This window comes from Crotalus tigris, unplaced genomic scaffold, assembly GCF_016545835.1.
Source record: "Crotalus tigris isolate CLP2741 ecotype Arizona unplaced genomic scaffold, ASM1654583v1 scf7180000017726.370058, whole genome shotgun sequence".
Lineage (NCBI taxonomy): Eukaryota > Metazoa > Chordata > Lepidosauria > Squamata > Viperidae > Crotalus > Crotalus tigris.
In genome coordinates, this window is record NW_024096594.1 from 267,138 (window position 1) to 291,079 (window position 23,942).

Genomic DNA, 23,942 nt, shown 5'->3' on the forward strand with positions numbered 1-23,942 from the left:
GCACCTTCTTCTGGAACATCCAGTCCAGCAAGTCAGGGATCTATTGAACCAATGTTACAACAAGAGAAGGCAAACAACCTCCAAAAAGAGATGCATGTGACCTTACAATTAATGCAAGAAATGATGCAGAAGAATCATCAAGAAACAAAAAGCAACCTTGAGAAGCTAAACGAACAAATGCTTGACATAAAGACACAATTTGAGGTTCACCAACAAATGATCCTTAAAAATGAACAAAGAATTCAGAAGGTGGAAGATCAATCAGAAGATACTGGGGAAAAAATTGAAGCACTAATGACAGGGAATGAAAGAACAAGCGAATCAAAACCTAGGAGCGGTCGCTGCTTTGGAAATGGAGAAGGCGGTACGCTATTTGAGGTTCCAGAACATACCTGAAGATAAAGAGGAAAATATAACAGAAGTGATTATTACTCTAGTAGCAGAGGCCCTAGAAATGGAGAGACTGGAGATGCAGCAAGAAGTGGATGAAATATTTAGAATGAATTCAAGTCATGCAAAGAAACACAAGTTGCCCAGAGAAGTCCATGTAAGATTTATGAAGAAAACAATGAGGGAGCAACAGGGAGAAAGCAGTACTTTTTTTTTTTTTTTTTGCATCCATCTTTACACAAAGAGAAAAAACAGTACCATAAAGATTAGAAACATAAATTAAAATAGGCAAGAAAATGGTGAGCACCTGTCCACCCTAGATGAGTTCAAATCACCAGGACCAGATGGATTCACCCCAAGGTTTTAAAGGAACTGGCAGATGTGATCTCAGAACCGCTGAACTACATCTTTCAAAGATCCTGGAGCACCAGGGAACTACCAGAGGACTGGAAAAGAGCTGATATATTTCTCATCTTCAAAAAAGGGAAAAAAATAGATCTAGGAAATTACAGACCTATCAGCCTAAGCTAAATACCTGGGAAGATTCTGGAAAAGATAATCAAGCAATGAATCAATGAGCACCTAGAGGCAAACAAAGTCATAACCATAACTCAACATGGATTTGTCAAAAACAGATCATGCCAGACAAATCTTATTGCATTCTTTGATGACAAAATTAGTGGACCAGAGGAATGCCGTGGATATAATTTACTTGGATTTCAGTAAGGCATTTGATAAAGTAGACCACAACCTACTACTAGATAAGATAGAAAAATGTGGGTTAGACAGCATCACCACCAGATGGATTTGTAACTGGCTGAACAACTGTACTCAACATGTAATCCTCAATGGAACTGCATCTACATGGAGGGAGGTATGCAGTGGGGTACTCCAAGGCTGTTTTAGGCCCAATACTCTTCAACATCTTCATCAGTGATTTGGATGAGGGGATAGATGGGGAACTCATCAAATTTGCAGATGATACCAAACACTTTAGAAGATAGGGATAAGATACAGAAGGATCTTGACAGATTTGAACATTGGGCACTATCTAGCAAAATGAAATTAAATGGTGATAAAAGTAAAGCTCTACATTTAGGAAAGAAAAAAAAATCCACAGGTACGATATAGGTGGTACCTCGCTCAATAATATCTGTGAGAGGGATCTTGGAGGCCTAGTGGACAATCACTTAAATATGAGCCAGCAGTGTGCTGCAGCTGCCAAAAAAGCCAATAGAGTTCTAGGCTGCATTAACAGAGGGATAGAATCAAAATCATGTGAAATGTTAATATCACCTGGTAAGGCCACACTTGGAATACTGCATCCAGTTTTGGTCACCACGATGTAAAAAAGATGTTGAGACTCTTGAAAGAGTGCAGAGCAGAGCAACAAAGATGATTAGGGGACTGGAGGCGAAAACATATAAATTGGGTATGTCTAATTTAATGAAAAGAAGGACTAGGGGTGACATAACAGTCTTCCAATATTTGAGGACTTCCATAAAGAGGGGAGGTCAACCTATTTTCCAAAACACTAGAAGGCAAGACAAGAAGCAATGAATGGAAACTAATCAAGGAGAAAAGCAGCCTAGAATTAAGGAAAAATTTCTTGACAGAACAATTAATCAGTGGAACAACTTGCCTCCAGAAGTTGTGAATGCTCCAACACAGGAAGTTTTTAAGAGATTAGACAACCATTTGTCTGAAATAGTATAGGAGGTTTGAACTAGAAGACTCCAAGCTCCCTTCCAACTGTTATTCTGTTCTGTTCCGTTCTATTCCAAAAGCAAGGCAACATACATAAAAATGAAGTTTTTATGTATGTGCAATGATTTTTTTTGCATTCTGTTGCTATGACCCCTATCCAAGAAGTCAGAATATTATTCTAATTATCACACAGTAGATAATTAGCAAGAAGCTAAAACTCTGTAAGATAGCCAGCAAAGCAGTTTTCAGCTTGCTATGTTTGCCAGCTTTTGCTCCTAATTTTAGTTAGGTTTTCAAAATCATGAATAAATCTTTCAGTTTATTCAGTGTATCATTGCAATGATTTATGACCATGTATAACTACCACATGCTCAAATACAGCCAGAATTTTGTTTTTACAGGGGGAAAAGAAGTAAAAAAATGTCCACCACTCAGCATTCTGCTTTTAGTTTTTCCCCAATATGTTCTGATGATTCTTTTGCTGAGAACAGCTGAACTACATTGAAAGTGTTTTTATATCATTTGCATATAGAAGATACACTTCTGGAATGTGATAATGAAAATGTTTAATTTAATTAAGAAATAAAATACACACCTACCAGTTTAAAAAAAAATAGGTGGGGGTCTTTGTGTGAGGGGAATTTACTGTTTCCATAACTATCTTGAATCTTCTAATTACTTTATAGAGAAATAGAAAAGGAACGTTGTTTTCAGTTGAGGCAAACAGTATCCCTTTAACAGTCACCATCCTCTTCCTTATAATAACTGTCGTATTTCAAAGAGTAGTTTGAAAGAGACCTGATCTAACAGATTCCTTACTGGGAAGAGGAAGGATGTATTTGATGGTGAGAGTTCCTGTAATGCAGAAGAGGGCAATCCGTGTCTTCTCCATATGGCTGATGTAATATTTTTAGCATCCTTCATCACTGACAATGGTGGGCAGCCTACATTCTCGCATCCAATATTCCAGAATAGTTTTTCAGAAAGCCTGAAGAAATTTCACTAAAAACAGCTTAAAAACTGATGGAAACTTTCAGTCCTGGAACCTCATTCTATTCAAGTTTAATGGGATTCTCTACAAAATAATAGCTTATCTGTAATATAATTGCAATTGAGTAGCTGTAATAGTTTTGTATTATTATTTTTTTGTGAGTTACGAGTTGTCTTGGCATACAAATATGTTCAGGAAGTAAAATGACACGAAAGATAACATATAGACCAAGGAATTAACTGATTCAAGTTTAATGAATGAAAGGTATAAAATTCTCAAACTGTACATCTGAAAATGCTACCAATAAGAATCATCATACCTGGAGCATACATAAACTAATTTTCTACTTCATCTCCATCTTTACATCACTGATCAACAAAATGCTGTAGGAGTAAAACATTTATTGTTGATAAATAGCATTTTTAAAAAATACTTACCAGTTTCCCAGTTCTGAAATGAGTTCTCGATTTCTGGAATTGCTGGTGTCTGCAGGACTATATAAGTTGTATTTATTTGATCAAAACAAGATCAGAGGATCTGTTACAACATTCAAACTAACAATATACTTCGATGGATCTCACCATCTCACTGCAAAGCCGAAGTCCAATAATAAAGAAGGACAAAAGCCTGCTGCTTCATACAACATTATTTATATTAATGGAAATAAAGGACCTATGTATTGTGTGTATTGCTTCAAAATCTGGAGGCTTGTTAAATAGCATGATTCTAATCAGTACTAACATATGATTTATTTTGTAGTACCATTGCTTGAGATGTATCATTATAATCATAAATTAAAAGCTGCTAATGCAATTGCATTATTAATAGCAAAATTAATTTGTGAATTATATGAACGTTCAACTGTGCAACTGCATAATCCATTTGCCCTTCTGCCATTAGGTGTTCCTTTAACTATCAAAAATTTTGCAAACTTCCAAGCACTATTTTACACTCTGTAATCAATATAGGTATCCATATAATGAGATTGTGGGGGCAACTGCGCCACCAGGAGAGTACATGGATTCACACACTAATTAAATGTGTTCCTTTTTTTAGTTAAAAGAACTCTATTTTCTCAGAAAGATAGTAATTTAACAATATCCCGGGAGATTCATATTAAAAATGACTATTTTTCGATATTTCTTTTTTCTTCCCCATCAGCGTAAAAGTAGCGAAATCTTAGACAGGGATATGCAACATCTTTCATGCATGGAATTCTGTAGTTGATTTCGGATTTTGTGATTGAATGGAAATATATGTATTTGAATGTTCTATGCCTGGAACAAAATGGAGCTGTTCTGATCTGTGCAGAAATGAATTATGGGAGGTAAAGGAAAAAGCCAAGGATAACAGTAGCTGAATTAGGGAGACCGCAGGGGGGGGGGGCAACAAGGACAAACCAGCCAGTGGGATATTTTGTGCTGAGACCTTGGCAACAGCAATGGTTAACAAAAGCAAAGGCAGAAGGTACTGGGAAGACTGGAGCTTTTGATTCTTCTGAAACAGCAGATCTGAAACAATTCAGCAGACCTTCCCTGGAATATAATTTTGTCTGGGTTTAAAACAAAATTTCCCTCTATTTTGTGTATATTCTCTAACTTAGGGAATTTTGGATACGATACTTAGATCAGTAAATACAGTGCTCAAGTATAGCTTGCTGATAATGGTGATCACATCAGTACTGTGACTATATCCTCAAAAATTGTACTGTCTTCACATCTAGGCTAAGATGATAAATAGCATGCATTTCTGTAGGTGGCCTTTATTCATAAATTATGAATAAATTTTGCTGATATATCTATGATGAAATTATAATGAAATTATTTTGTCGATCCATTAATATGGAATAAATACTTGAAATACTTCTACATTCTAAGCTGGTAGTTTTGAGAATCGTACTAATTTTTAGCCCCATAATCCAGCACAACAGAAAAATCGCCCATGCTGATAACAGAAAAGAGTTATTTTCAGCTGCATTCTAATTTAACTCCAAAGCAAATATTACTGATGTGGAAAGAATAATCAATTAGTAAGAATCAAATTCAAGTGAACTAAATTATATTAACTCTGGCATATTTGACTTAACTTTACAATGCAAGTTTTAAGAAAAATCTATTAAACCCTTTGCTTCTAGGTGGAGATTTTGGCAAAAAGGAGCTCCATCATTATGGAATATCCATTGTTTCATAAACATCCCACAGATGGCATTGAGAAGACTGAAAATGCAAAGAAGCAACACTCTCACACATATAGAATGCTTAGAAAAAAACACACATTTGTGCAGTTATGTCGAACAATTTGTATTTCTAGTCTGCTGTGGATAATCCTTAGTTAAAACATTTAGATAACTTGAGCTGCTACATTTACAGGAAGTTTTTATAAGCAGCTGTTGGCTAGACAAAGCAGAAAATTAAAAGATACAGAAACATGCAATTCCAGTGAGATGCAGCTACAGCTTCACACAAACCACCAATTTCAGTACAGCAATGCTACGAAAACATTTACTTGAAAGACTACTAGATACCCAGAAGCAGCTGTAAGAGAGATGAAACTATTTAAGTGGGAACTGCTTATATTCTGCAGAGTTCTGAATTAGGGGCCTAGACTTCAGAATATAGTGAATCATAACTAAAAGCCCATCATAGCAAAGATGTGCTTCTCATCAATAACGCTGGTGGGTGTATGTAAAGAGAAAGAATGAGAATATTTCATTTATCCTTTTTCTGTTTATGGCAAAACTATTCATTTCCCCCCATAAACTACAAGATTATTTTTCAACCAACTCCACTCAAATGGTTTCCAACTCAATCCCCCATTCCCTTTTAAAATGGAAGTCTACGTGTCTTAGTTTCAGATGCAGGAAGATATTTCCCTCCTAATATCACTAGTGGCTCCATCCTCATGTACTAACATATTATTTGTAGTACAGGATTTCAAACAAACATCACGGTACTTACAGATTAAACTAACCTGTACTGGCAGTGCTGTGGGATTTTTTCTTCTCTACCAGTAAGAAGCAAATGCTGAAATTCTGCTGCTAGTCAACAAAAACACAAATTATATTAAACAAAAAGGAGCTTAAATCATGAGTTAAGTTTAAATTGTAAAAATCAAACCCCAGGTTTTATGCTTATTTGAATTAAAAAAAATTCCTCATGATTAATTAGCCAGTTAAACACTTGACTGTTAAATGGTTGTTGTGCTATGATGTGGAAATCTTTTAAGAGCTTCAGTGAAAACTGTGTTCTTCTTTCACTTCTAACATATACATGGAACATTTAAACACTCAAGAATGGGTTGTGTTTGTGCAGAATAAAAATAGAATCACTAGTTGCATTTGACCTAAAAGGATGTCCATTTCTAAGATTCAACCTAATTTATACCTCACTCCAAACATTCAGCCCATATTACGCCAAATATAAAATTTTGAAAGGAACATTTGGCAAGAACATGCCAATGTTCAAGGACTGTCAGCAAAGATATATTAGTGATTTTACTGATAATGAAATTCCTTATCTGCGTTATAACTACACTGTCCATCAACATATTTCTGACATAAATATGTATTACCCTAGCAGGTGTTGGCAGTAATGCAGTGACTTTAATTTAAAAATAAAAATTAACTGACAATGTGTCTTGAACACAAATTTCAAGGCCAGCACATACCTTGTAACTGAATTTCTCTCGATAATGAATGAAACACAAACACAAAAGCAAGCCTACAAATTGGCTTTAACTTCACAACAGAGTACAGTAAGTTCAAATCTTAAGGTCTCAGAACTGAAATGTAATACCAAACTTCCTTATAAAAATATGAAGTAGAATACAAGGTTTCTCTATTTCTGTAACACTCAGTTTTTTTATTCCATTCATAATTGCTTGGATATTTTTGTAGCTGAGACATCATTAATATATTTCACACAGCAAGATCTGATATCTTTTAATGCTATTCAGTGCAATAAATACTTTAGAAGCAACTTTATAGTTTCTTATAATCACATTTATATATAACATTTTAATTATATAAAATATTTTTCACTTGGGAAATAACTGATTGTAATGCAAATCAATCCAATGATCTATGGACATGCAATTTTAATACCAATTATGTTTCTGTTAAACCTAGGTTAAAATAATGAAAATGGCCAAAAACAAAGAACCATGTTACATTAGTCAAACTGTTGCTTGCTAAATAGGGTTGTTAGTAAAATTAACTTATAATATACTTAGGCTATTGGTCTAATAATAAATTATTTGAGGTCTTTTTAGACAAGATGAGCACTGCATTCCGGCAGCAACAGTCCAACCCAAGCAAAGCTATGCTTCCTAGCATAATATAATGGATTTCTACTGTTTCACATAAACACAAGCACCATCAATACAACAGCATGATTTGTGACATCAGATTATTAGGTTGGTTTAAAACACCATTCTAACCATGCATGCATCAATACATGCATACTTATCAATACATTTTCACTCTACAGTTGTCCTCCTAGAACTCTGAAACCACTGCTTAAACTTTGAAAAGAAACAACTCAAAACTAGAACTCTTACAGGGAAATTGAGAAAGGAAATGTACAATGTGGGAATTGGTGGTACCTTCTCTTTGAACTGCTAGTCAACACAAACCCCAGACTGCTTTTTCAGGAGAGTTTGGGTAATATTTTGAAATTCTGTGGTGATATTTGTCACAGAATTGGTAGAACATTCATTTTCAATGATCAGAACGAATGAATCCAAAGATGTCAAGGTGGTAATTCCTGGTTATATTGTGATTAAAATGGTCAAAGATGTTCAACAAGAAGCATTTATGCATACTATTGTAATTATGGACGCTGCTTGGAAGCAAATGCTTAGGCTAGAAAAAGTCAGTGATGTGTAATAAAACAGATCTAATGTGGATGAAGACATTCAGTGTTAATGACACATTTTTGCTTTCCCTATTTATCTAGTATTGACATTCTAAGCTGATGCATTTAGATCAAGAGACATACTTATAACATATATTTGTGTTATGATATAAAGACAAAAAGGGCATTATAACATACTGGCTATTCTTCTTATGAACTGAATGAAGAAAAGCTATGAGTTCAACACTACTATTTCAATGAGACATTAGGTTATCATATGAATATTAAACCGAATAGAGGTTTCAAAACATATAAAAACTGTTCATTTTATTTTGTCTTATAGTTTTTAATCTAAATTATTAAGGTTTGTGTATTAAACACTGAATAATAATTTGAATGCAATTGGTACTGAGCTGACAAAATCGTATGGGAAATCCCCCAAAATTAATCTGTCCAGAATTTTAGAAAAAATCACAGATGCTTTTGGATACCTGTGAGAAAAATAACAGGGACCCAACCATGCTATTAAGCATTATAACTGCAATAGTTTTAAACATTTTAAACCCCATCAAGATTAAGCATGTTATATCTGTAGTTATTAGATACCAGAAAAACTGGAAGCTGGAAAAGCAGTTTGAGGACTCTAAAGAAGACCACATCAGGGAAAACCACGACCAACGAGCACAGTACTTTTCTCATATTTTCCCTTTAGAAGAGCTTTCATGTCAAATCCCCAAGCTTTTTTAAAAATTCAATTTTAAGAAGCAGTTTGAGACTCTGCAAGGGCAAGTGAAGAGACTGCCAGGAAAATCTGGATTTTTCTGTAGATAGTCTAACCTTTGTAGTTGTATTTGTTTCAAGAGCTGTTGCTCTTAATTTTTCTTCGAAATCTTATAAGCATTCCTCAGAAATTACATCATTACTTTAAAGCAAACTACATGTTGTGCAGGTTTTATAAGAAGTCAGTTAAGACCGTTTCTACTGAAGCATTCAAACAACCCTGAAAAAGCTCAAATATATTTTTCAGAGCACATAAACTTTGCAAATTGTTTATCTTGAGAAGAAAGGCTGATAAAGAAATGGTTTCCTTGTAAATATTTACCCCTTTTTCTTACAAAACTCATATCTACATTTTTCTTCTCTTCAGGCTCTACATTAATATTTATGATAAATAATTTAACATAAATTTAGCTTAATCAAAGATTATTTACTTCAAGTCTCAGAAACAGGTATCAATGAAGAAAACGCAAATTGTAACGTAGGCATTTTCTTAAAATACTAAACACAGGTCACAGAACTCGTGAATCTCATTAATTTATCACAGTAGTTTAAAAACAAGCTATTTCATTGTTTTAAAAAAAAATGGTACCACTAACCAAAATTTCAGAGGGGATATCAAGGAGATTAGTTCAGCAAATGTTTATCCCACATTAGGACTTCTTGCTAATAGTAAATTGAAAGCAGCAGTGTTATACTATATCAATATTAATATAGAGCCCATTAAAATATTATAAAAATCCTGTATTAAATTAAACATAGGAGCCTTCACCAAACTTGCTGCAAGTTTGGGGACATAAATATCCAACAGCTATAAAGCTGTGAAAGCCCCTAGAATGAATAAAATAAATCCCACTTGCCTCAGACTGAACAGGGCAACACTGAGACTCTGCCTCAGCCTGTCCTATGGCAGGGCTATAGGAAGAAGAAAATTTAAAATTTTAGAAAAACATGATCCAATTAAGGCTAAAAGTACATGCAATCAATAGTTAACAGAATTCCAGTGATCAAATGAACGTTTGGTCTCAAAATTTTAGGTCCATATGTGACATGGAATTTATAAATCAGTTTTGACTTCTCTAGGGAAAAATTTCCAATTGAGCTCACCTTAAAAATTGACAACTGCTATGTAACACAGTTGACAGGTGTTGTAAGCAATGGAGTATTCTGTACTAATTCAATAAAAGTTTTTAAAGGTTAGAACAACATCCATCTGCTTTTCAAAAATTTATACCACTTATGTAAGTAGCTAGACCGGTACAATTATTAAGACAATTGTGATATGTATTAATAAATGCCAGGATGCATTTAAATAAAAATAAAATCAGAATTCAAAATTATGTTCCCATAGTTCTTTTTCACTATGGCCAGTGAATTATTTATTTTATTTCAAATAAAAAAGCTACTTGTTATATTCTATACTGTTTGAACCCAGGCTACGGGAAAAACAAAATAAATAAGCCCTTATACGCTAAAAAAAAAAAAAAGTTTTACTCAGTATTTGAATTCCCCAAAATAAAAATAAACACCTTGCTTATCCCTTGAAGATGTAGTTGTTCTATTGTTAATTTTATAGTAGGAAACGCAATCTTATTTCCTGATAGAAACCATGTGGCCCTTTCCCAATCAGGAGACAAACAGATCTGCTCCTGGGAGAGGAAGAAAAGATCTACTGGCTCCATATTGCCCTCTCCCACTGAAAACAAAGTAAGTATTAACAAGCCAAGTATACAGTACAAGCAGAACTCAATTTTTCTGCAGTGCTAAAGGAACTGTCATTGGATGTTCTTGCTTTAACGGGAACAATACAACCACTGAAACAATAAAAATTCTTATCAGAATATGCTATAACTAAAAGTATATAGTTTTAAGTTAAGCAATTGACACTACTCGATTGTTTCCAAAGAACTCATGTGATATCAACCATGCTTCCAGAAAAACATTTTTGGTGAATCGTGTAAAAAATTTTCTATTACATTTGCAAGGTTCTTGGGAAAAAATCTCACAACCATCATATGAACTAAAAACAAACAAATGGCACAATCCAAAGAAGCTGTATGTATCCACAAACTTCACAGATAATAGCTATTTAATAAGCTATTTTTTAACTGAGGAATTGCTTGCCACATTAATAGAAGAATCTATATAAAGCAAGCTCCACATATCCCTGCTATTCTCATCCATGTGACCATATAAATTTTTTGGAAGGTGGTTAAGATATCTAACTACACAAAAACGTAACATAACGAAACAAAAAAATAAAAATAAACAGCCAAATGACCATGATTGTCTATTTTTATATCTTTGAATGATCAAATCAGAAAGACACATATTTAGAGTGCCAATTATACAGTTCTGCATTTGATGAAGAGTATTAAGGAAAAAAAGAGACATATATAAAGAATTAATAAGACTTTGTGAGTACCACAAAGCCCAAAATTTCAAATATGTACCAATAGTGTTGAAAAAACTAATTAGCAGTAATTCAGGCATTAATAATTGGTGGTATTAACATGTATAACTGCCACTGGAGCAGAAAAAAAAGAACAAAATATTTCATTTACAATATCAATTAATAAAGAATACTCAAGGATGTCTTCTTATGCCTGGCTCTCAAGGAAAGGTTTCATCACATTAGTATCAGATTTAAAACTAGAACATTAAAAATTTAAGACCTAAAGTATTTGGACAGTCTCCCAATATGCTACACCTTTTAACTTACAATCAACAGCCACTCATTGCCACCTTCTAAAGGGAAGAATTTTGTTCCTACTTTCCAGTTAAGTTTTATAAATGGGAATCACTCCACTTAAAGAACCAGCTGAAATTTCACACAGCAATTCCAGTATCCTTCGCAGAATGATCCTGTCATGTAGGCCTAACCCTCCACAAGTCTAGTAAATCACATCATAGAAGACATTATATTGGACAACTTCAGCTGTACTGTAGCTTTTAACTAGACTTTCCAATTTCTAAGCAATATCTTTCTCTACATCAGCATTGTTTTAAAAATAAGATTTTTAATATGACAAATCTATTAGTTTATAAACAATGACTGCACTATTATCTAATACCTAAGCTTTGTAAAATATTACTTTAAGAAACCTGAGTCAAAGTCTTGAACAATAAAATGTACTTCATAGAAACCAATGTATATCAACAACTTGTGACGAGCAAATTTTAATCAACTGAATGGCAAACCCTTAAAAATCCATGAAGAAAATTGGACAAATTTATTTGTTGTGTCTTGTTAATAAGTGTACAGGTCTATATCTACTTGATCAAACAATTCAGGAAATATCAATGTAGCATCAGGAATTGTATTGTATTTATTATACGACAAGCTATCGTAGCATGCATCAGTACAAACCTTCAGGCAGATGTCCACAGCTGGTCATGAATAAAAGGACAATTTTTTTCTTTTGTTTTATTACAATGAAGTTAAACAATACAGAAAATCACATGAATTTAGTGGGTCAATTCTATAAACCCTGGAACAGGAGGAACTCTACATTAAATATGGTTACACAATCCAGATTTAGGTATACAACTAGATGACAACAGTTAAAGCCCTCACCAAACTATTGTTGGGGACATGAAGTCCAACAGCACTTGAAGTGCTGTGAAGGCATCATTTATGAACAGCAACATAAGGTTACAGAACTTGCCTTTAAAGATGGTATGTTCATGTAATTCCAGCGCCTTCACAATTTAACGAACCATATTTACTATACTTCACTTCTAAAAACCTAGATGAAACATGAAAAAGAAGCCATACAGTATAAATTGCAACATCAGGGAAAGTTCCGTTTTATTATTCTAAATAATTTTTCCCATGTAAAATAATGTCCAACAGTTCCTTGTATGTGGAAAGATTTTTCCCCTAAAAGTCACAACGAAGTTTTAATTGATGGAAGCTTGGCTATATTAACAGCACAAGATGAGAAAAGGTTTAATCTCCAAACCTATTAGAACGTTTGCAGTAGCATCAGTAGCGGCCACCTTGCGACATTACAGGAGGTCTCATTCCCATTGGCGGTCTAGGAGGTCCACCTTGATAAGGAGGCACCATTGGGGGCCCTTGACCATATGGAGGCATTGCACCAGGAAGATACCCTGGCATGCCCTGGTGATGAGCACCATACTGACCTGAAAAGCAAAATTTGAAAGAATGAAGTTACATCTACATTAAGCAATATTGCTATTAGTATATGTCACTTAATTCCACAATTAAATACATTTCATGAGCTTCCAACACAGCTTAATTTGTTATTACCATGAGGTGGGATTGGTGGTCTCATTCCTTGTTGCTGGGGGGGAATTCCTGGCTGTGGTGGCATCATACCTCCAATTGGTCCAACTGGTGGATTGCCCATAGATCCCTGCCCTGGTCGAGGGAGATTACGCTGGTATTTGGGTAACTGAGCTCTTCTTTCTTCCTATGAAGGGAAACACACGGAGGATATCTAATCAGTGCAAAGTCAAAATAAGCGTCATTCTGAAACACAGATACAGTTGAGACACTCTTCTCATTGCAGTAGTTATAGTTCAAGGAAGTTCTAATGGATAAACTTTGGTAATCAAATCATATTAAGTAGATATCTATTCTAGGATATAAATTCAGTTTATGAAGTTCTATATTAATTGCTATCTCAATAAAAGCGGGAATTAAATATAGAATTAGTAAATCACCTGAACTCTCAAAAATGAAGCACTCCAAATATTACAAAGGATAGGCTTTGAGAATTAACCTGTTTTAACCATGGTAAATTATATGGGAAGTTGAAAACTTTTACTTAAGTTGTAATCTTATCATAAAGAAAAGGCATGGGGAAATTATCTTTAACTTACCAAGGATATATCCTCATCTGGATGGATCAACTTACTGGTTGCGCTGGTTGTTGTAAGAGTAGCAGGCTTACTTGTTATAGAAGTAGCAGGTTTAACTGCAGTACTATTTGTTGTATTAGTGGTGGATGCTGTAGATTGTGTGTAAGCAGGGAATGTAGGTTTGGGTGGTTCTGTAGAAGTTGCAGGTGCATTATTCAAAGGTTTGAAATCTGTACCAACTGGGCCTGGAACAGTCGCTTGAGCCTGTATTTAAAAATACAAAATTAAAATATAAGTATATTATCTTTTAAATAAACTTCATAACGTTTTCATATACTGATACAGCTAAATTAACCCAAAATAAAAATTCTATTTTATCACAAAAAAGGAGCAAACTAAAAATAAATAAATAAATCATACAACACAAACATATGCAAAGTTTGAGATGTCAAGAACAAATAGGAACAAACTATTTGTGTATTATACACCATATAATAAGATGTTTGTTTTTTCAAAATAAAAACAAATTTAATCTAGGAATATCAGCTGAGATAAATTAGTATTCAAGCAGAATGTTTAAGGCTGAACCTCAGGATGTCAACTTTTATGTTAAATTTGTTTAAAATAATCCCTTGTATAAAAATACATTGATGCTCTGAGACATCTCAAATTTTCACTTGCAGTTTTCAATTTTCCTGTCCTACTACCCATGAAAGCTATATTTAAGTTCAATGGGAAAGTACAAGTTTGAAAGGCTTTATTTATGCACAACAAAAGAGCTCTTAGTTTCACATATGACAGAATGCTTTCGCAAGCAAACAGCACATTATTTCGAACTAATCACTGAACTCCAAAACAAGACTAGGTAAGTTGGGATTTAGCACATGATGCATTTAACATTTAACACGATGTATCAAGAGTAGCATAAATTAGAAAAAATAAACCATGCATCAAGTAAACCACTGCCCACTAAATGCACTTAATTGCTTTCATGCTCTCTTTTTAACCCTTTAGAACCACAATGTAGAATTTAAATAATTTTATTACCCAATTATTATGCATGAATTCTCAGATTGCGCTGAACAACTAAACATAATCAGGAAACCACAATTATCTGACAATGTTTAGGTGGAAATTTTAAAGTATACATAACGGTTTAAAGGGTTAATTGGCAAAGCAATTTTTAACTGCAACTTCCTGCGTACTTGTGCTGTGCTAGGAAACAGAGCTTTAGAAGGTGCTGACAGTTCTGAATTGGATGAAGTTGTACTTGAGCTTGTGACAGGTGTCCCCATCTGTAGCACAAAAGAAAGGAAACAGTAAACAGTCTCCAAATGAATGCATAAAAATAACCAAGAGGGAAAAGCTCAGACTGATTTTTTTGTATATGAATAGGGATGCACATAAAATGTAACATGTTCTTTTGTTTTGAGCCTGAAAAAAAGCACCATGCATAAACTGTTCCAGGTGGGCTGTGGTTCAAGAAAAAGAAAAACATGATGTTTCCGTTGTTCCATGCTTTGGCTAAAATATACTAGCAAGGATTCTGAACGATTTTACAGGATGAGAAGAACAAGGCTAGTGTGTATTGCCTCCTCTTATTGTCCCTCCAGTAGCTCCCAACATGACACACGTCACCAGCCCCACCTATCTGTGGTCCTTGAAGCCCCTTTCCTGCCTTTTTAAACCCTGCTTCCTATTAACAACAGTGTTTCAATCCTTATCTGGAACAAACAACAGCATTTCATTCCATTCTCAGACCAAACATAACATGTTTTGGTTTGGACACGAACTATTCCAAACCAGATGTTTGGGGCAGTTTTTGAGTGAACCTTCTACACAGAACCCTAGAGATTCTCTCTCTTGCAGAACTTCAAAAGTTCTGCTTGCAAGTCAACAATTATAAAACAAAAACCTTCATTTATAATCCAAATAGAAGACATAACTCATCCATTCTCAATTCCGTTAAAGAGCTGGTACTACTTTTAACTTGCAAAAATAATTGTTACTTTAGATTTTAAATAGTTAATATACCATATGTAACAACTATTTTCTTCTCCAGTATCAACATATAATTTATTTTAAGTCAGTATAAAAAATGCAGAACAGAATGCTCTGCTTTCTTCATTTTTATAAGAACAAAACACGTTTTTAAGGATAATAAAATTGCTATTAAATGGGTATTAGAATTATTTCCTGAATATGTGCTAAAGAAGATGTTACTTATTCTCTTTACCTATCATCCTGCCCTCCCTTCTGAGTTTGGACTGACAGAAGTATTTACGTTCTTCGCAGAAAAAAAAAAACTAGATGTAAATAGGAAAACTTTGACAAGAATACAGCATATATAAAACGCAATACGAAGTATGAGATAATACCATTTGGCAATTTTGGTTGTTAACACACACCACTGTTTCTGAATCGCAATTCACTATTTCAACATATATGAAAAGAAAGAAAATTAATGCACTGAAGCTTTTTGGCAATTAGATGTTCAAAAACTTACTTGTCCAGCACTAGGAAACAATGGTTTGGTAACTGGTGGTTGGGGAGTTGGTGCTGCAATGACAGGAGCTGGTGGTCTATTAAGAACACCTGGACTAGTCACTGGCTGGGCTTGTGTCATTGGAGGCATTCCAGGGCGAGGACCAACAGGTGGTGGCATACCTGTAGCATAATGATTTCTGATTAAGCTTTGGTGAAGATTTTGTTAATACCACAGTCAAGATCACAAACACTGACTTTCCGTCAGAGGGCTAACACATCAGACAATGAAGCATTAAATGCAGAGATATACTTGGTAAATGTTGTTTAGATTGAGCAGAACTGCTAGGTTTATAGTTAAGGCAACTGATCTAAGGACCTGTTATATTGAGCAGATTGGACTATCCTATAAAAATGATGCATTTGCTTGAATATTGATTGTATTCGCCACATATGCATTTTATTACTGTATTTTCTTTCATCTATTTTACCCTGGAATTAGATCCTGTCTTTTATCTTTGTTTTAAATTTTTGATATGATTGTAAGACTAATCAGTCTATCTACTTGATAACAAGGAGAAGAAAGTTTTGAGAACTTTCACTGGAAAATCTATCCTGAATCCCTGAGAGACATGTCTTTTGTATGGGCCCAGTCACAGGAGGAATGCAAAGGATATTATCCCTGGCTGGGATTTAGATTCCGAATGCTTTTAACATATCAATTTTAATTTAATCACTGAAAAACTGTAATCTTTTATTTATTAGAAGATAACATTTGGAGAAGAAGCAGAGGTGGCGCAGCAGTTAGAGTGCAGTACTGCAGGCCACTTTAGCTGACTGTGTTCAGCAGGTCAGCGGTTCAAATCTCACCGGCTCAAGGTTGACTCAGCCTTCCATCCTTCCGAGGTAGGTAAAATGAGGACCCAGATTGTTGGGGGCAATGTGTGTGTGTGTGTGGTGTATATATATATATATATACATATATACATATATATATATATATATATATATATATATATATATATATATATATATATATATATACACACACACACACACACACACACACACACACACACACATTGCTTACTGGTGTACACCGCTTAGAGAGTGCTTGCACTTAAAGCGGTATATAAGTCTCATAAATAAATAAATAAATAACATTTATTTATATAAAATATTTTTAGGCCTCCTTTAAGGGCAAACCCTTCCCAGGGTGAGAATCTATCACATTTTCTAATTCCCTGGAAACAATGTTATTATTCTTTCACCCCATGGCTAAATGTATCTATTCTGAGAACATGCTGAAACTACTTGTATATTACAATGGCTTACAACATTACCCGAATAAAAATAACATAGCATAAAGACAAATTGAGTAAACAATAAAATATGTAAATATACACTAAAATTATTAAACAATTCAAGCAGCGATAAGAATTCCCAAAAATATTTTATAGAGAAATGTTACAGAGAAATGCATGTGCAAACTAGTCCTTATATTAATAGCCCATTCTTGGAAGCAGATTTTTTTTTTACATTTTTGAAGGATCAAATTAACTTGAACATCAACATTTAATACAGGTTCTTTTGGAACTATTCCAAAGTCTTCAGCCAAAAGAAAAAGGGCTTTCACGTTTCAATCAAAAATGAAAGCTTATGGGTTAACAGAAATTTATCAGTCAACAGAGCAGGATGGGAAAAGCTCCTGTCTGCAGTCGGCATTGCCTGCACTTAAGACATTTTTGTTCCTGTGCACCTTCTTTCTAATTCCCATGAACAGCTGCTCTCTGTCCCTGTCTTTTATCCCAGAACTGTAGCAACCTTAGATCCAAATGAAAAAAGTAAATAGCTCTCACCACAGTATGGATTCGTCATTCCTGACCTACCTGGTGGCATACCAGGCATGAGAGGTGGGATTCCTGGTCCTGGAGGCATCATCCCACCCATTGGCATCATCCTGTAAAATTGAAAGACTCTGATGAGACCTCTGAAAAAGAATGGTACTCTGGGGTATTAAAATGTCCTGAGGATTTTTACCAGCTGAGCAATGTAAATACCTGCCTTCAAATAACTTTGGCTATATCAGATTTTTAGCACACCTTCCTGCCTTAATTCAAATACAGCAGAGCTATCATAATCCAATTCTTTTTGGAAAGAGTAGCCTATACAGTTCGGTAGCCAGTTTGGTCTAGAGTTAATGTGCTGGCCTAGATACCAGAAGACCATGAATTCTAGTCCCGCCTTAGGCATGAAAGCCATCTGTGTGACTTTGGGTCAGTCACTCTCTCTTGGCACCCAACCCACCTCACAGGGTTGTTGCTGAAGGGAAAATAGGAGGAAGAAGGTGTATGAAGCATGCTCATTCCCTTGGATTATTTATAAAATATTAAAGGTGGGATAAAAAAAATCACAATAAATAAAAAATATCCATGCCTGCAAAAGCCAGTATTTTGAGTTAAAAATATAAGAAATAATTGTCTATCTACTTCTTTACTTGATTTCAGTGTCCTTCCCATTCTCTTCTAGGTAATGACAGAACCCAGTAACACAGATGAGTGGCTATCCCCCATTAACCTTACTCACAATTCAAAATACTATGAAAGTCTTAGCAGTTAGAAAAACTACATTGGAAAACACTACTGAACATTCCTGAAAGAATAAACAAGTGATGTCCTGATCAGTTAGGACAGGATTGCCAAATCACCAATTGTGCAGCTTGTAAAACAAAGCCCCACAGGTGAAGTAAATCAAATGAAAGCATAAAGCAGGCTATTGCCTAAACATCGATCACACTTACCCAGGTGGCATTCCAGGCATGACTGGAGGCATTCCTGGCATCATTGGTGGAACACCTGCCATTAATGGTGGTATACCTAGAAGTCAGAATGTATAATAACTGGCCTGTAAATGAACAGTCCATTTTTTTTAGTGGATAAACATATGTGAAACTCTTGACCATTTTCTTTAACTTATGAAGCCATGGAAAACTAACAATTACTACAATCTATTGGATTTTGTCATTAGGTTTTCTAGTGTTAATTTAACTGTTTATGAAATGCTCAAAACTACCATCTGCTCCCTGTATATTTTACCATGCTCAGATACCACTCTGTAAAGACAATCCAATTCCAAAAAGCAGGGGAATGCCTACTGACCACGTTAACATGTTTTGTAGCAACCAAATCAAAAGTCTTGTAAGATAAATACCTATTTTTCACTTTTAAGAACACATTGAGAACTAAAAAAAAAGCTAGAGGAGTCTCTGAGGACAGATGGAAGCAAAAGACATTACTTCTCTAATTTAGATTTAATCCCCACTGAACATTTTCTGGTTCTTATATGTTAAGTAAGAAAATTATTAACATAACTAAAATACAGTAAAACATCACTATGCTGGTTCAAAATAATATTCTATTATAGTCTTTCATATTAGTAAAAAAAATTCTAAAACGGATGTAATTATTTCTACCTGTATAACTACCTGGAGGAATTCCAGGTGCACCTGGCACAGGAGGTAAACCTGGCTGTGCCATTGGTGGTATATATCCCTGCTGTGGTTGCACAGGCTGTGCTTGAAATGAGGTGGAAGCTGAAGACTCATCATCGTCATATTCATCAGAATCATCTTGTTGTTTCTTTTTCTGGCTTTCTGCTAATAGTTTCAACATTCAGGTTAGTGCTGTGTCACAATGCTGTGTTACAAAAAGTAACCATTCTTTTTAATATAATTATATTTCTATATTGTAAGATATTCCAGCACAAAAGAATAAATAATCACAAACATTTTGAGCAAGATCCCTTTCAAAACCATTTAAATACTCGTTTTCCCCCATTTCACAGCAAAATCAGCCCAACGCATCTGTTAGTGAAATCAAAACCAGTACATAGTTACTAAACATCTATTATGCCCATTTTTGGGTGAGTTATTCCATATGGGCAGCAAATAAAGCTGCAAATAACATATCCCTGTTTTCCAACAGGGCATTCATCACCACTGTAACTGAATCCACCCATTTTTGCTGTTGATCATCTTCTCTTTCATCTCTGTTTGCAATACAGCCTTCTCCAAAGAATTATTTCCGAAGTACGATAATTTGAACTTGGTTACCAACACACAATACACTCCCTATCCTTCAAGTCAAACTTTCGCTTCCGTAGAGCGTTATAGGGAATATCATTGCTTGCACTATTCAGTTGTTTGTAGGTATAGGCATTTCATAGCATTTGAATATCTTATCCATGGACTTCATAGCTACTCTACCAAGTGCTAGCCTGAAGCAAATTTCTTCACTATTTGTTCCTTTACTGTTGATCTTAAAAGGCAGAAACTATTCACCACTTTGATATCTTCATCACCATTTCTAAGGTTGGTCGTTCTCCCTGTGGTCATTAGTTTCATCTAATTTCTATATTTTCCATGTAAATGTTTTTGAATATGTTGCAGCAACACAACTACAATGAGACTGAATGGTCTGTCTAATCAAAGAGGGATCATGTAGCAAAGGTTCAGTATAAATATCATAGTGCTTCCATTTACCTTGAGTTTTTTGTTCAAGCAGCCTTCTCCTTTCATCCATGTCTTTTTCAGGAATGCCTTCCATACCATATATTTCCAGTTCAATATCAGTTCTTCCTGGTATTGCATTTGGAACAGCATCAATTGTTTCCTTATGTACCTTAAGAAAGAGAAATCCGAGAAATCCAAGCTAATGTAAACAGGATGTATATTAGAGACTATAACTATAGAGCTTTAAGTTTAGATGTCCCATTTAGCTATGAAGCTTACGAGATTCAATCACAATATCTTAATTTAATGTTAAAATTAAAAGATAACCCTTTCCTGGTTTAGCTACTACTAACAGCAGGAAGAGCCATAGCTTCCTTAAGTTGCTATCAACAGTTAGAACAAACACGCTAACATTGTTAGTGTTCTCAAATCTTTTTCAACTGGGATTTGAATATTCTAGCTTTTGTTTTCTTGAACAATTCTGGAAATCTGCAAATCAATTCAAAAATGTTTGGACCACATTCTAAAAGAAAAACAGAATCTACAGGTACCAAATCACGCCAGGATGGGACATTCTATATAACTTGTCTTTCACTTTTATTAATGGATACTTTCAAAACTTTAGGTGACACCTCTCCATATATACCTATTATCAATTTTGCTTATTTTCTGATCAAATAACTCCAATCTTCTACTGATGCAGTCATTCTTATAATGTGGGTAATCTTCGACTTTAGCTGCTGTTATGATGAACCCCAAAAAAGGTATATACGATCTTGATTTGAAGTTCTGCTAACGCTCCATTCATATTTTGGACGTTTGGCATTTACTTCCAATTTCTGGCAAAAAACGCCTGCTGAACAATGGGTTTATTTAACAATCATGGTGAGTTGCTTAATAACCCATAGCAAAAAATGTTGTAGAATGAAATGGGCCACATGACCCACTTAACAACCAGCATGACCAAGGACGCTAACTCTGGGTTCTAGTACAGTCATTAAGTCAAGGACTACTTGTACATCAAAGGCATTTGTGAATAACAAATTACTAAAGCTTTCATTTTTTTAAGAATATAAAGATTATAAAACAAAAGTATATATAAACAATAACACAAATAATTCTATATATGTGGGTATATTATGGTACTTACCTGCATACAGTGTATAGCTAAACCAGGCCCAGTATACAGTTTCTTATGACATATATGGCATTTAAAGTGCTTTGCTTTTTGGTGCTGAATAAGAATTTTCTCATCATCAAAATCCCTATTACAATACCTATTCCACATTGTTAAAGAAGTCAAACATATAAGTTAAACTTAAGCCTGTATGTTAGTCAACATTGCTATAATCAGTTTTAAAGAAAGCTATAAAGGTAACCCATTTCTAATTTTCAATTACTTTTATAAATCAGGATTTCACAAATCTGATACATTTTCTCACCAGGAAAGGCAACTTACAAAGTTACTAACTTATGAAGTGATTCTAAAGGTTGAATCATGGCAACTAGACCAAACTTTGTTAATTTGAGATGTTCCACTGCTCATTCAAGCAACTTCATCAGTCAGAGCAAAACTGGCTAGGCAGAGTTAGAGAGTTGTTAGAATGCACCAACTCTTGCCAAATCAACTTCAGGGGTTTCTCCTCCAAATGGCTTGCAATGTGTCAATAAAGACTCAATCATCCAGGCCAAAGGTGTATAAAGTGACTATAACTCCCATGTTAAATGATAGGATGAGGAATTTTCAAGGTTAGAACCCCACAATTTTTTTATGTGCTGAATAGCCAAGCATTGTTTACAATATATTACGCACATATGTTCTTTGCCCATACTACGGGGTTTGGGATAAGGGAATGCCATGCTGACTCTCTTAACATACAGAAGTAACAATATTGTTTCTCAACCTGTTCAACTGTACTGTTGGTTTTGCTTTTTTGAAAAAAAAAGGACAGTCAGCTTATATTCAAGAGTCACCTTATCTGGGAAATGGATAGCATATAAATTTGTGTGTGTGTGTGTGTGTGTAAAGCTACCACAAAGTAAGAACAAAACTATCCAATACTAATAAGCGTCATGCCACTTTCTCAACTTAAGCTACCGAGAGGAAAAGAGAAATAAAATCTAGGTATCTGGCAAACATCCAGCAAATACAGGCTACAGTTTCGGCCTACTATACCAGCACGATATCCACAATTTAACAAAATATGCCTTTTGTATCCATAAATATTAGGGCAAATAGTCGTAGGGCGTTAAGGTTAGCGACGGCAGCAGTCCATACTGTAAGAACGGATATACTGCTGAATAAAAACACGCACGCACACACAAAAAATCTAACCTATTTTCTCTTGAATACAGGTGTACAATTTCTAATTTCCCAGATGGAGCAGGAACAAAGGGGGTGGGGCGTGAATCCCAAAAGGCGGCAGCTCTGAAGCTCTTGAAGGCTACGGCTCTGGAGCCGAAGAAATCTGGACTATTATATGGCATTGAAAAGCGAGAGCTTTTTGAAACGTCTTTCCTGCCGTCGCCCCCTCCCCTCAATAAAATAGGCCGCCGAGGCGTTCCAACATCAGAGGAAAGAGGCCGCTACCCGAAGCAGGCCAGTCGGGCCTCCCTCCCGATTTGAAACGAGAGGCAGCGGCCCTCCGCGTCGAAAAGGATACCAGCACCAAGGCTTTAGCTGCTTCTTCTTCTTCCGACCCATGGCGGAAAGGCAACGGCTCGGCCGGCAAAAACCTCCAAAAACAGCGAATGTGATGGAGCGCGATCGCCGACCGCGCGAACTCCCCTCTTCTCCGCTTCCCAGCCAGGCATAAAATGGCCGCTCCTCCGCCGAATCCCTCGCCTTCCCAAAATGCAACGCGGGGAGGGGGGCACGTGTATGGTCGAGGAGACCTCACCAATTGTGACGTCACCCGTTCTTTCCCGGCATGCGGTGCAGCGGAAATTCTCTAGTTGCGCGCGTCTTGCCCGCGTGGGTTGGTTTTTGTAGGTGTTCTTTCCCCTTAGCGATTCTTTTAAAACACTGAAGTTTACTTCGGGAGAGAGATGCGCAGGAGGCAACCAAGCTCAATATCCTTGTCCTAAAATTGTTGCTTGCCATTCTTTAGTTTAGAAATAATGATGACTTTCATGTTCCTTTCATCTGAATAAAATTGTTTCTGCAAATGAATCAGATTCTTCCAGCTGGATGAGATCTTTTTTTAAAAAGCAGCGAGGAGGCCGCTGCATCTTCGAAGGCTTATGTAGCTCAATCTTGTCAGTGCGTGCTAGGAAATAAATCCCCTTAAGATTCAATGGAAAGCTAACGGTATTATAATTGAACATTGAGGAAAATCTGTGGCGTTCTGAAACAGCATTAAGTTAGACAAGGACTAATTTAACAATTTGACCGTCCCAT

The 23,942-nt window shown here is 35.3% G+C and overlaps 1 protein-coding gene across 10 annotated transcripts; it reads right to left on the bottom strand.

The window, feature by feature from the left end:
* Positions 1-11,928: 11,928 nt before the first annotated feature.
* Positions 11,929-23,396, bottom strand: ZNF207 (zinc finger protein 207). 10 transcript variants are annotated; one of them, XM_039339029.1, is made up of 11 exons: positions 23,206-23,396; positions 21,693-21,819; positions 20,573-20,711; positions 19,517-19,684; positions 18,833-18,908; positions 17,922-17,992; positions 16,055-16,215; positions 14,754-14,843; positions 13,570-13,812; positions 12,995-13,157; positions 11,929-12,867 (listed from the first exon to the last, which is right to left on the bottom strand). In XM_039339029.1, exons 1-11 carry the CDS (start codon positions 23,244-23,246, stop codon positions 12,707-12,709), a joined length of 1,440 nt encoding a protein of 479 aa, XP_039194963.1. In that variant the 5' UTR covers positions 23,247-23,396; the 3' UTR covers positions 11,929-12,706. The 10 variants fall into 10 exon arrangements, with proteins under 10 accessions (XP_039194963.1, XP_039194961.1, XP_039194959.1 ...); XM_039339027.1 differs by having other exon boundaries at positions 17,892-17,992; XM_039339025.1 differs by having other exon boundaries at positions 17,892-17,992; positions 19,505-19,684.
* Positions 23,397-23,942: the final 546 nt, after the last annotated feature.

Coding starts and splice junctions, on each gene's coding strand:
- ZNF207 (XM_039339024.1), bottom strand. CDS start 23,246: ATGGGTCGGAAGAAGAAGAAGCAGCTAAAGCCTTGGTGCTG. Junction 20,712..21,692: donor TAGCTATACACTGTATGCAG/GTAAGTACCATA, acceptor CTCTTTCTTAAG/GTACATAAGGAAACAATTGA. Junction 18,909..19,504: donor TCCTCCAGGTAGTTATACAG/GTAGAAATAATT, acceptor TCTGACTTCTAG/GTATACCACCATTAATGGCA.